This window comes from Octopus sinensis, linkage group LG23, assembly GCF_006345805.1.
Source record: "Octopus sinensis linkage group LG23, ASM634580v1, whole genome shotgun sequence".
Lineage (NCBI taxonomy): Eukaryota > Metazoa > Mollusca > Cephalopoda > Octopoda > Octopodidae > Octopus > Octopus sinensis.
In genome coordinates, this window is record NC_043019.1 from 30,735,370 (window position 1) to 30,749,090 (window position 13,721).

General features: G+C 38.8%; 1 protein-coding gene across 1 annotated transcript in view; it reads right to left on the reverse strand.

Annotated features, from left to right (window-relative positions):
* LOC115223464 overlaps positions 1–13,721 on the reverse strand; it is a 332,103-nt gene that overhangs the window by 134,545 nt on the left and 183,837 nt on the right. The window contains exons 15-16 of the mRNA XM_029794052.2: positions 9,700–9,881; positions 3,374–3,583 (exon numbers count right to left, since the gene is read on the reverse strand). Coding sequence (XP_029649912.1) covers positions 3,374–3,583; positions 9,700–9,881 — 392 coding nt within the window. The remainder of the gene's footprint in view (positions 1–3,373; positions 3,584–9,699; positions 9,882–13,721) is intronic.

A 13,721-nucleotide genomic window follows, 5' to 3' on the forward strand; every position in this document is an offset into this window, starting at 1 on the left:
AATAACTCTTGAAATATGCATATACACTCATTACCTATATTTTGCACCTTCGATTGCATTGTTTATATGGGTGAATTTGCATATGAAAAGTCCTAAATTACAGTGCTTGCTCTGAATTCTATAGAATATATATAGTTTATCATTTAAAAAGGAAAATATCACACTGCTAACACAAAAACCAAGATACATTATTGACATGTAAAACTTGAAAATACTTGTTGTATGTTAGGGCTGTAAAATATAATACTGTGTCCTTGCTAGTAATTAATAAATTTTTAAAATTCCTAGAACATTTAACAAAGTTTAACATAACAAAAAACTTGAATAACTATATTAATATTCCAAGAATATGTAGCTTGTATCTTAACATTCTAAGAATACATAAAATACAGCTTAATGTTCCAAAAATAAGCAATACATATGTTGACATTCCAAAAACATTTAGCATAAATTTTACAATTTCAAGGATATATATCTCAATCTTATAAATACAGTTAACATAAATCTTAACATATGAAGAAAATGTAACATAGAATATTTTAATGTGAGATACATTTGCTTGAACATATATCATAAGCTGAAGAATATTACAGAAATAATCATTGACTAATATAGTATTTTTTCTATTTTATCTCACTACATAAATATTATTAGTTAGGTTTTAATGCTAAGCGGACACTAATTTAACTATTAAGAATATTTTGACTAACCAGATAGCACACTTGACAAAATATATAGGAAACGATATAAGCTATATTAGTTCGAGTGTGGCTGTGTGGTAAGACGTTTGCTTCCCAACCACATCGCTCTGGGTTCAGTCTCACTGTGTGGCATCTTGGGCTAGTGTCTTCTACTGTAACTCTGAGCTTACCAAAAACTTGTGAGGAGATTTGGTAGACAGAAACTGAAAGAAGCTTCAGAAACTGAAAGGCAGCGAGCTGGCAGAAACATTAGCACTCCGGGCGAAATGCTTAGCAGTATTTCGTCTGCCGTTATGTTCTGAGTTCAAATTCTGCTGAGGTCGACTTTGCCTTTTATCCTTTCAGGGTCGATAAATTCAGTACCACTCACGTACTGGAGTCGATGTAATCAACTTAATTCCTTTGTCTGTCTTGTCCCCTCTATGTGTAGCCCCTTGTGGGTAGTAAAGAAATAGGTATTTTGTCTGCCGTTATGTTCTGAGTTCAAATTTCGCTGAGGTCGACTTTGCCTTTTATCCTTTCAGGGTCGATAAATTCAGTACCACTCACGTACTGGAGTCGATGTAATCGACTTAATCGCTTTGTCTGTCCTTGTTTGTCCCCTCTATGTTTAGCCCCTTGTGAGCAATAGAAAAATAAGAAATTAGAAACTGAAAGACGCTTGTCATATTGGCAGAATGTTTGGCCTAAATTTGGTAGTTAGCGTAAAAGGAAAAGGAAACAGAAAATCCCATTTAAAAAAAATCAAAAAGCATCAACTAGATTGTGGAGGCGCGTGGCTTAGTGGTTAGGGTGTCAGCATCTTGATCATAAGATTGTGGTTTCGATTCCTGGACTGGGCGAAGCATTGTGTTCTTGAGCAAAACACTTCATTTCACATTGCTCCAGTCCACTCAGCTGGCAAAAATGAGTAACGCTGTGATGGACTGGCGTCCCATCCAGCTGGGGAACATATATGCCATAGAAACCAGGAAACTGGGCCCATGAGCCTGGCTAGGCTTTAAAAGGGCACATTTATTATTATTTTATTATCAACTAGATTTTGGCTGGGAGATAGCAGTTTATTCAAAGTAACCACCTTCAGCTTTCACTGCAGCCTCAAGAAGGTTCCAGAACCTGGTGCATGCATTTCTCACTGTGTCCCTGGGAAAAATCTTCAAATACCTTCTTGATCTTTGCCACCAGTTCAGCCTTGGTGTGGCAGGCACAGCAGTCGGTGTCTTTCTCAACTGTACCACGTATATAGTAACCCATGGGATTACAACTGAGGGAATTAGGAGACAGCAAAGTATGGCTGGGGAAGTTGTAGAGATTCTCCGACAACCACTTCTGACTCTTTTTGAAGGTATGGAAAGGAGCTGAATCCGGTTGCCATTCATATGGCCTTCCAGCAGCAACTCTCTCCAGCCAAGGATGGACCACAGCCTTCAACAGCTTCACGTAACTATCTGTATTGAGCCTTAGGTAATTTTCAAAGATGTGGGATGGCATGACATCACCATCAATGGAAACACACCCAAAGACCTATTTCTTTACAACCCACAAGGGGCTAAACACAGAAGGAACAAACAAGGCCAGACAAACGGATTAAGTCAATTACATCGACTCAAGTGCGTAACTGGTACTTAATTTATCGACCCCGAAAGGATGAAAGGCAAAGTCGACCTCGGTGGCAAAGACCATTATAGTTTATGGGAACTCGTTTTTCATGATGTTCATGTCACATCTTACAACTTTTACAGTGATCCCAGAGCATTGAGCTACAAATATGATGTCAGAGTTTCGATACCCAGTGTGTACCATCATGATTCAGGTAACACTTTTCCAATATTCAGACAGCTTCCAGTTCTCCATATCAGCTAACTTTTTCTTAACAACTTTAATCTTTATGCTCTCCAACATCATGGACTATTTATGAATTCATCAAGCTGTACCTGATAAAAGGGGCATAAAATATCGTAAAATTTAGCCTGAATACCTTCTCTTTCTATATATATGCATGTATGTGTACCCTCTCTCTATATATACATGCATGTATGTGTAGGCGCAGGAGTGGCTGTGTGGTAAGTAGTTTGCTTACCAATCACATGGTTCCAGGTTCAGTCCCACTGCATGGCACCTTGGGTAAGTGTCTTCTACTATAGCCTTGGGTCGACCAAAGTCTTGCAAGTGGATTTGGTAGACGGAAACTGAAAGAAGCTCGTCGTATATATGTGTAGGTATATATATTTGTGTCATTGTTTGTCCCCCCAACATCGCTTGACAACCGATGCTGGTGTGTTTACATCCCCGTAACTTAGCGGTTTGGCAAAAGAGACCGATAGAATAAGTACTGGGCTTACAAAGAATAAGTCCTGGGGTCGATTTGGTCAACTAAAGGTGGTGCTCCAGCATGGCTGCAGTCAAATGACTGAAACAAGTAAAAGAGTATGTATGTATGTATGTGTATGTCTTTGTGTTTGTCCCCTGTCACTGCTTATTAGTTTGCTTAGATTCCTTTAACTGAGCAGTTTGGCATAAAAGACCAACAGAATAAGTACCAGGCTTAAAATATAAGTCCTGGTGTTGGTCCCTTTGACTAAAACACTTCAAAGGTTGGTGGGGGTCCCAAAAGGCCACAGTCCAAATACTGAAACAAATAAAACATAAAAAATAGAAAGAAATCTTCAGACCTCATTCTTCCATTTCGATTGTATATTAAGTGTAAATGCCGCCCACAACGGCATACTTGTATTAGTATCAACAGCCACGATATAGTCTCTCTGGGGAAGAATACAGGAGGACATGTCTTTGGTACTAGACAACACCAAGAAAGGCAAATGTTTTCTGATGAGAGATTCCTTATCATCTTCTGCTTTCTTCAGTCTTTCTTTAATCAATTTCTAGAAAGAAGAAAGAAAAAAAACAACAATAATATAATCGTTACAGTTATTATCTTGAATGTGTGAAGATTAAATTGTTTAGGGAATATAAAATAAACAGTCATAAATTTATCAGGCAGATAAGAAATGAAGAATATAAATCTTCAGTGTACAAGAATTGATGACTATACATATATATATATATATATAAACACACACATATATATATGTGTGTGTCTATATATATATAATAGTTATCGCCATACTAATATGGCATTCTTATAAAAATAAGAAAAAAGCTGTCCGCTTATTAGCTCCATGAGGCCATCGCCTTAAGTTAGCTATTTGATACACAAACTGTATCCATATAACCTTCGAACAAGGGAGGTCAGTCGCTCCACACTACTTGACCGGCAGCTACAGACGCGTTTCGGGGTATTGCCCCTTTTCAATGCAGCGTAGCCAGCCAGTAGGTGTCGCTTCCGACAATCTCTGTTCGATGGTTTTATTTACCTAGTTTCGGTGGAATACATCCACTTGTTTTCAATAATAGAAATATTAAAATAACTAAGTCTCTCTAAAAGAGAACAGCGGCAGCGTTCCCGGAAAATAATAGTTATCGCCATACTAATATGGCATTCTTATAAAAATAAGAAAAAAGCTAATAAGCGGACAGCTTTTTTCTTATTTTTATAAGAATGCCATATTAGTATGGCGATAACTATTATTTTCCGGGAACGCTGCCGCTGTTCTCTTTTAGAGAGACTTAGTTATTTTAATATTTCTATTATATATATATATATATAGAGATATTTATTCACTGATTGAATAAGCCATTTGTAAAAACTGAAGTTGCATTCAAAACTGATTATGCATAAATACATGCACATGCACATAAAATTTATATATATATATATCATCATCATCATCATCATCATCATCATCATCGTTTAACGTCTGCTTTCCATGCTAGCATGGGTTGGACGATTTGACTGAGGTCTGGCGAACCAGATGGCTGCACCAGGCTCCAATCTGATCTGGCAGAGTTTCTACAGCTGGATGCCCTTCCCAACACCATAGATTAAACAATTAAAGTGTAGTGGATGCTTTTACGCATCCCCGCCACGAGGGCCAGTCAAGCAAAAGGCAACGGCCATGCTCAAATGGTGTTTTTTACGTGCCACCTGCACAGGAGCTAGTCTAGTGGCACTGGCAACGACCTCGCTCGAATGTTTTTCATGTGCCACCGGCATGGAAGCCAGTGAAATTGCATTTATAATCTGTTGAGAAATCGCTGGTATGACTCTTAAACCAAATGGTAACCTGTTATATTAATACAATCCTTTATGTGTGTTGATTGTTAGGTATTTCAAGCATTCATCATCTACTCTAATTTGTTGGTACACATCAGAAAAATGCAACTTAGAAAATATCTTTCTACTGTTTAACTTTGCAACAATATCCTCTGGAGTAGGTAGCAGACAGTGGCACATTTTAAGACAATTGTTTAAACCAGTGGAAAAATCAGTACACACTCTGATTTTATTATTTTTTCTTATCATACACAGCTGGTGCTGCCCAATTAGAATATTCTACTTTTTAGATAACTCCAATTTTTACTAGTCACTCTAGTTCTTCATTGACTTGCTTCATTGTTGCCAAAGAACCATTTGTTATGGTTTAAACACTGGTATGGCATTTTCTTTTATTTGCAAACATGCCTTTGTTTTGGTACACAGACTTAATTTGTTGGATAGAACTCCAGGAAAAGTATATTTTACTTTTTCTTTCAGTTCATCTGATGACTGGTTTTTACTGGAGGAAAAGCCATTTATATTCTTACAGAACAGATTTATGAGGAAGTCCCATAAATTAAACAATTCCATCCAGTCAGTACCAAATAAGTTTGTTGCATTATTTAACACAAAATCTTTTGCTTTCAAGGTTTTACCCTGAAATGTAACCTCAGTTCTCATTTTGCTCCCAAAATTGTAATTTTTTTCCTGAGACACCTTTTGCAGTTTTTGAAGTTTTCATTAATGTAGGCTTTCCTATTTTTCTCCATGTGTCAGCGTTTAGAATTGTAATATCACTGCCTGTATGTAGCTGTAGCTTCATGTTCACATTATTGATTTTTATGTACACAAACTTTCTTTTGTGAACCTTGCCTTGACATTCTGTTGAGAAAAGCTTTCCAGAATTTTTTCATTCAGCTTTTTCTTTTACTCTGCAATGTGAGCTTTTATGTCTGATTTTTTGACAATTAAAACATTTAAAATTTTTAAACAGACAGTTATTTCTAAAATATAGACCCCTACACCCACAGCATGGACTGGTTCTAGATATTTGTTTATCTTTGTTTATCTTTTTCCTTATCCATTACAGGTCAACACGCATATATGTGAGAGTAATCCTTTTCTTCAATTTTATTTGCGTCATGTCATAGATTAGTAATTCTCTGACATTCCTCTACCACTGCCTGCAGAGTCAAATTCTGATCCTGTTCCACTTTTGTACACTCTCTTTTGAAGACTCCAGCATAGGTGATGAAACCTTCATCATCATTTTGTTTTACTAAATTCAAACTCTCCCAGCAAGTATTGAATAGGGTACTTCTCTCACTGAAAAGTTTTGATAATTTAATTGCTTCATTGAAACAAAATTTCATATGTTTTTTTTTTTTTTGTCAGTTTGTAGTTACAGTATTTTTCTTGTTCAGCAGGGGATAATTTTCTTAAATGTAGTCATACCTTGTCATTGTCCGTCCAATTTTTGCATTCCTCTTCAAGATTTCTTCAAATCTTTGGAAATATGCAGGAAAAGTAATACCTTCTTCTGGGTTATAACTAAATTCAGCAAGCTGCATTTGCTACGCCATCTAGTGAGAAAGAACTTGAAGTATTTTTGAACTAATTCCAGCAACTGTTGTTCAACTCATGAGTATTGTTGCATGATTTTTGAGTAATGTTGTTTGACTCATGGGTACTGTTGTTTGACTCTTGGATACTGTTGTTCGACTCTTGGGTACTGTTGTTTGACACTTTCTGTTGTTGCTGTTGCACTGCACTATGGAAGCTAATAAGTCTTCCATTTTAACTAATTTTCTTTTTTAAATTTGTATCAAAAGAAAATGTTAGCATCCATCGTAAGCTTTAGATAAACTTGTTGCCACTTTTATAAGTGGATATCCTTGTCACCACTTTTATATCTTTCTATACGTTGGATATACAGATTTCATGAAGCAGGGTTTGACACAACTGTCTTCGCATGACATACTTCAAATTACTCCATTGTGGAGGCACATGGCCTAGTGGTTAGAGCAGTGGACTTGTGGCCAAGGGATCACGGGTTCGAATCTCAGAAAGGGCAATGTGTGTGTTTATGAGCAAAACACCTAAGCTCCACGTGCCTCTGGCAGAAGGTAATAGCGAACTTCTGCTGACTCTTTCACCACAACTTCCTCTCACTCTTTCCTCCTGCATCTTGCAGCTCACCTGCAATGGACCGGTGTCCTGTCCAGGTGGGGAACCTATATGCCAAGGAGACAGGGAAACCAGCCCTTATGAGCCAGGCATGGCTCGAGAAGGAACAAATTTACTCCACTAAACATGATACTCCAATAAATACAACTCTCAATGATCTCAATTACTTCCTACAACTTTCATGAACTCTCAACGACTCCTACATCTTTTCTCACATCTCAACCAATATGCTACTTTTTATAAGAGTTCAGCCAGTCCATTTTTCCAATCCCACAAGGGTGTCAATGACTCTTGCCAAAAGAGTCACCCAGTCCAGGAATTGAATCCACAATCTTACAATCATGAGACTAACATCCTAACTACAACTACCTAGCCATGTGCTTGCCAGAGTCAAAAAAAGTAGCACTATCATGCATATGTTCCCAGTGAACACCATGTTCTGAAGGTCTGAAGTTTTGAAGTTAAGAGAAATTAAAAAATCCTTTATTTGAAAGACAAGTAAAACTATTTGGCCATAAAACCTATTTGGCCATAAAATAAGGCCTCAAATAAATAGCCTTCCAGTCTACATCGACATAGAAAACAAATGAAAAATAAACAAATGCAAAATAAACAAATGCATGTATGTGTGTGTGTGTCTGTATGTGTGTGTGTGTATACATACACACACAAACACATATGGTGATAACAAGAAAAGCAAAAACAAGAACGCTCATTAATGTTTTGCCCACAAAAGTTTGAAAGTTTTACAACTGTTACACTAATTGGCAAGAGAGAACATCAAGGACAGAGTCAAATCACACATGTAAACAGGTGTGTGTGCATGTATATATATATATATATATACACATATACACATATATATATATATATATACATGTACATACACACACATACCCACACATGCACACACATATGCATATACATAATGTACACATATATATACATACATACACATGTATGTACACATATATGTATATAGGCATATATATATATATATATACATATGCACATACATTGGTCTATTTATTTATATACATATAAGTATATATATATATATATATATATATATATATATTATATTATATTATATTAATTACATATATATATATATACACACACATGTACATACATGAATACTGACACATGCACATTATATATATATATGTATATATATATATATATATACACACAATGGAAAGTTTCCAAATGTGTACTAGACTTCTTAATAAAATTGTCAGTAAGCTTGGAGAAGTTATGATTTATATCCAAACAAAAGTACTGAAGCAGAATATGATACAAATGATAATTTTGGTGTTGTAAATGTTTCACCCTCTTTAAACAATTTTTCTGTTCTGTTAACCAGACCACCTAACAGTAATATTTCTTGCCAGGTGAAATTGTAAAATGTAATGTTTGCAATGAGGTAAAACATTATTTGTTTTACATTTTTTTTTTTTGCCTTTCTTTTTATGTTGATCTATTTACTTTTGTGCTATTTGTATGTGAAGGTGCATAACCTTGTACTTTAGGTGTTGGATTTACAATTGTTATCCTGTAGCCTTAGCACTGGCCGATTCCCCCTGGTACACCACTCTGGATGACATAATCAGAAGGGATCTGGATGTGGCTGGCTTCCCGTCTCAACTTGAGCCAGCAGGTCTCAACTGTGGAGACAGCAAGTGCCCTGATGGGATAACCCTTGTCACATTCGAGGGAGATAGATGTCTGGTCTGGGTTGCAACATACAGTGGCACATTCTTAGGCTCCAGCCTTGCTGCATTGGCTGCAAGCCCAAGTGTCACCACTCATAATGTGGAGGAGAAAAATTTCAATAAACAGTTTGTGCCAGTTGTTGTTGAGATGTTGGGTGTTCTCACACCCTGTACTACTGATTTCTTCCACAAAATAGAGATAGCAGTGGTCCATCAGAGAAATGAGCCCTGGTCGGTGCAGTGGCTACTGCAGCAAGTGCTACTGGACATTCTCTGTGGCAAGAGCACTGTGGTCATTACTATGGGTCGTGGGTGAGCACACCGTTTGTTCTAAGGCCTGTTTTACCTTCACCCTTTTTCTTTGTTTTCCTTTCTTTATTTTTCCTGCTTCTTTGTATTTAATGCCACCTGTGTTGGTGGCATGTAAAAAGCACCATTCAAGCATGGTCAATGCCTGACTGGCCCTTATGCCGGTGGCACATAAAAAGCATCCACTACACTCTCGGAGTGGTTAGCATTAGGAATGGCACCCAGCTGTAGAAATTTTGCCAGATCAGATTTGAGCCTGGTGCAGACTACTGGCTTGCCAGCTCTCAGTCAAACCGTCCAACCCATGCCAGCATGGAAAGCAGACGTCAAACGACGATGATGATGATGATGATGTGGTCAGCTTTGTTTGTTGTTGATATGTGAGATTTATGGAATAAGAATTAGCCAAGACACTCATCTACCTGTCCCCACCACACACATTTCCCTCAATCTACCTTGCTTTTGCTGTCCATTTACCTCAAACTCTAGCACCCTTTTCAGAACATGCTCCTCATCCTTCCTCAACACATGCCCATAAACAGCTAAAACTCTTGAAGTTGTTTTGGTGACTGAAACCAGTGAAATAATACAAGAATATATAATAAATAGAAAAGGAAAATATAGAACTTACCTCAATTTCTGATGAATTGGAACAGCGAGAAGAAACTGGCATTATTGTACTGATGTTGTTTGAACGGACACATTTTTCTATGAGGAAAATGGTTGACTTTTGTTTTTTCAAATCCATGTTCAGAGCATCTTCTAAACGTCCATTTGTACCGTTGTTGTCATTTGGTGGAACATTTAGTAAGGCTAAAATACAATTAATGCACAAATATGTAGTTTCATGATTTCTCTATTTAAAAAAAAAAAATGGAAAAAGAAACAGTTAAGAGAAAAGCTTTGAGCAAAACAGTTAAATTTTGTGAAAATGTTTTATTTTCAAAGCACAAAATTATATCTAATGAGTGGTTAGCATTAGGAAGGGCATCCAGCTGTAGAAACTCTGCCAGATCAAGACTGGAGCCTGGTGCAGCCATCTGGTTCACCAGCCCACAGTCAAACCGTCCAACCCATGCTAGCATGGAAAGCGGATGTTAAACGATGATGATGATGATGATGATGAATGCAGTATGAAAGATATGCATCAAACATTCAAAATGCAAAAAAGATTTTGCTTAAACATTTATTAATTTCGCTTAAGCATTTATTATTCGGTGTCAATAGGTGTAGGACTGGCTGTGTGGTAAGTAGCTTGCTTACCAACCACATGGTTCTGGGTTCAGTCCCACTGCGTGACACCTTGGGCAAGTGTCTTCTACTATAGCCTCGGGCCAACCAAAGCCTTGTGAGTGGATTTGGTAGACGGAAACTGAAAGAAGCCCATCGTTTATATATATGTGTAGGTGTGTGTTTATGTTTATGTGTCTATGTTTGTCCCCCCAACGTCACTTGACAACCGATGCTGGTGTGTTTACGTCCCCGTAACTTAGCAATTCAGCAAAAGAGACCGATAGAATAAGTACTAGGCTTACAAAGAAAAAGTCCTGGGGGTCGATTTGCTCGACTAAAGGCGGTGCTCCAGCATGGCCACAGTCAAACGACTGAAACCAGTAAAAGAGTAAAAGAGTATTAACTGTACTGGTCACTGACATGATTCTGTTGCGTCTAAACTGTATAGTCGTTAGTTAATACATGTATTTATAACAACGAGAATGAAGAAAATCACATTATTATACATTCTGGTATTATTTCTGTGGTGCCAGCAATAGAAAATGCTTGTCGGTGAAATATGGTGTAATTATCAAATGAAAATATGATTTTCTCTTTTCTTTTTCTTGTTATGTATTCTAGACTTCTTGAAAGTCTTCTAAGTGATATGTGGATTTACTTGTCACACACGAGGAATTACCATGGATATTAATTCCATTTGAATTTATTGGTATTATCAGATTGTTTGATGTGGTTAACCATGTTTGCTTAAATACTGAGTGCTTTCAAAGATATCTGCCTGGTTTTATTTATCCATTTTTCCCTCTTATATCCTCCTCCTCCTCCACCTCCTCCTCCACCTCCTCCTCCTCCTCCTCCTCCACCACCACCACCTCCTCCTCCTCACCTCCCCTCCCCCTCCTGCCTCATTCCCCTCCTCCTCCTCCCATCCCCTCCTCCTCAGCCCGCCCCCTCCGCATCCTCCTCAGCCCCCTCCCCTCCTCCTCCTCCATCATTTTAAATCCAAGTTTTGTCCCCATTAAAGTGAGACGCTGGATCTACCTTAATACCATAGCAACCACCCTCACTCCATCTTGCCATCTTGCCCAGTTTTGGGCGTCCTCCCTTCTCAAGCCAACCCTCCCAATCTCCTCCTCTACCTGCGCCCCCCCACATATTCCTCAGTCTACCTTGCCTTTGCTATCCATTTACCTCAAACTCTAGCACCCTTTTCAGAACATGCTCCTTATCCTTCCTCAACACATGCCCATGCCACTGCACTCCATTCTCCCTTGCCAGCCATTCCACTGATTCCTCCAACCCCAGCATCCCCATCAAGTCCTCAGTCCCCCTCTTATCAAACAGCCTCATGCTACACATTTCTCTCACCATTGCTCTCTCAGTCCTTCTCAAAATTACCATCTCTCTCTCCCTTAAACACCATGTCTCACTCCCATGCAGCATTGCAGCTCTCACACAACTGCTATAGACCTTTCCTTTCATCTTCAATGTTTGTTCCTTCTCGAGCCATGCCTGGCTCATAAGGGCCAGTTTTCCAGTTTCCTTGGTGTATAGGTTCCCCACTTGGACGGGACGCCAGTCCGTCGCATGTGAGCTGCAAGATGCAGGAAGAAAGAGTGAGAGAAAGTTGTGGCGAAAGAGTCAGCAGAAGTTCGCCATTACCTTCTACCGGAGTCGCATGGAGCTTAGGTGTTTTGCTCATAAACACACACATCGCCCAGTCTGAGATTCGAACCTGCGATCCCTCGACCGTGAGTCCGCTGCGCTAATTGCTAGGCCATGTACCTCCACTTTCATCTTCAATGGAAAACCTTTTCCCATATAACAACAGAATACATGCCATCAAGAATATATAAACTATGAGGGCCCAATTTTGGTACCTTCTTCTTGATGGTTTTATACTAAACCACACCTCCCCACCACCACCACCACCACCACCACTCACATACATGCATCACCTCTACAACCAGGTTCCATTATTCATTTCCAGCCATTTCCAACATCCTGGTTCTCTCAACTGTCGCCTGGATTTCTTTCAAGATACTATTTGCTTGATGATGACTGATGCCAATTGATAGCAGCAGCCACTGTCTCAGCCTGGTTCCAATAAAACCTCTACATCCATAATTATTAACTTTCTAATGCTTCATTCACTAGACATGTTAATAACTGCCTTCCTATGCTTATTACCATTCATTTATTTCCAGTTCTCTTTTTAATGCTTCATATGTTATGTGAACAATATCTGACTTTCCTGTCTCTCCATTTCATTGCATAATTATTTCTAGTTAGTGATCCTTGCATTAACTATTTTAGCACTAACTATTAAAAATATGTGGAGGTGCAATGGCCCAATGGTTAGGGTAGCGGACTCCCGGTTGTAGGATCACAGTTTCGATTCCCAGACCGGGCATTGTGAGTGTTTATTGAGCAAAAGCACCTAAAGCTCCTCGAGGCTCTGGCAGGGGTGGGTGGGTGACGATCCCTGCTGTACTCTTTTGCCGCAACTTTCTCTCACTCTTTCTTCTCTTGGCCTGCTCGCTTAGCCAGCGGGGTGGTGTCATTTGAAGGCTAAAACAATGCGAAGCTTATTGTGACCAGCGATGTGTAGCAACATCTGATAGCCCCGTCAGTCACGGTGATCACAGTGATATTAAAAACACAAACACACACACACACACTCAATTGTGAGAGGACATACATTGCTATTGTAGTTATAACTGCCACTGCTTCTGTCACCATCAAACAATCAGCTCAAACTGCTTAGTGGCATTCCATCTGTCTTTTTTGATCTGAGATCAAATTCTGCTGTGGTCGACTTTGCCTTTCACATGCATACACACACACACACACACACACACACACACACACACACACACACACACACTCAGTTGTGAGAAGGCATACATTGTTATTGTACTTATTACCATTACTGCTTCTCATTTCTTTACTGCCCACAAGGGGCTACACACAGAGGGGGCAAACAAGGACAGACAAACAGATTAAGTTGATTATATCGACCCCAGTGTGTAACTGGTAATTAATTTATCGATCCCGAAAGGATGAAAGGCAAAGTTGACCTCGGCAGAATTTAAACTCAGAAGGTAGCGGCAGACGAAATACCGCTAAGCATTTCGCCTGGCATCCTAACAATTCTGCCAGCTCACCGCCTGTTTCTGTCATTACTGCTTCTGTCCTCATCAAACACTCTGGTCAAAATACTTAGTGGCGTTTCACCTGTTTCTTTCTTTTTCTTTTACTTGTTTCAGTTATTTGACTGCGGTCATACTGGAGCACCGCCTTTAGTCGCATCAAATCAACCCCAGGTTTATTCTTTGTAAGCCTAGTACTTATCCTATCGGTCTCTTTTGCTGAACCGCTAAGTTACGAGGACCTAAACACACCAGCATTGGTTGTCAA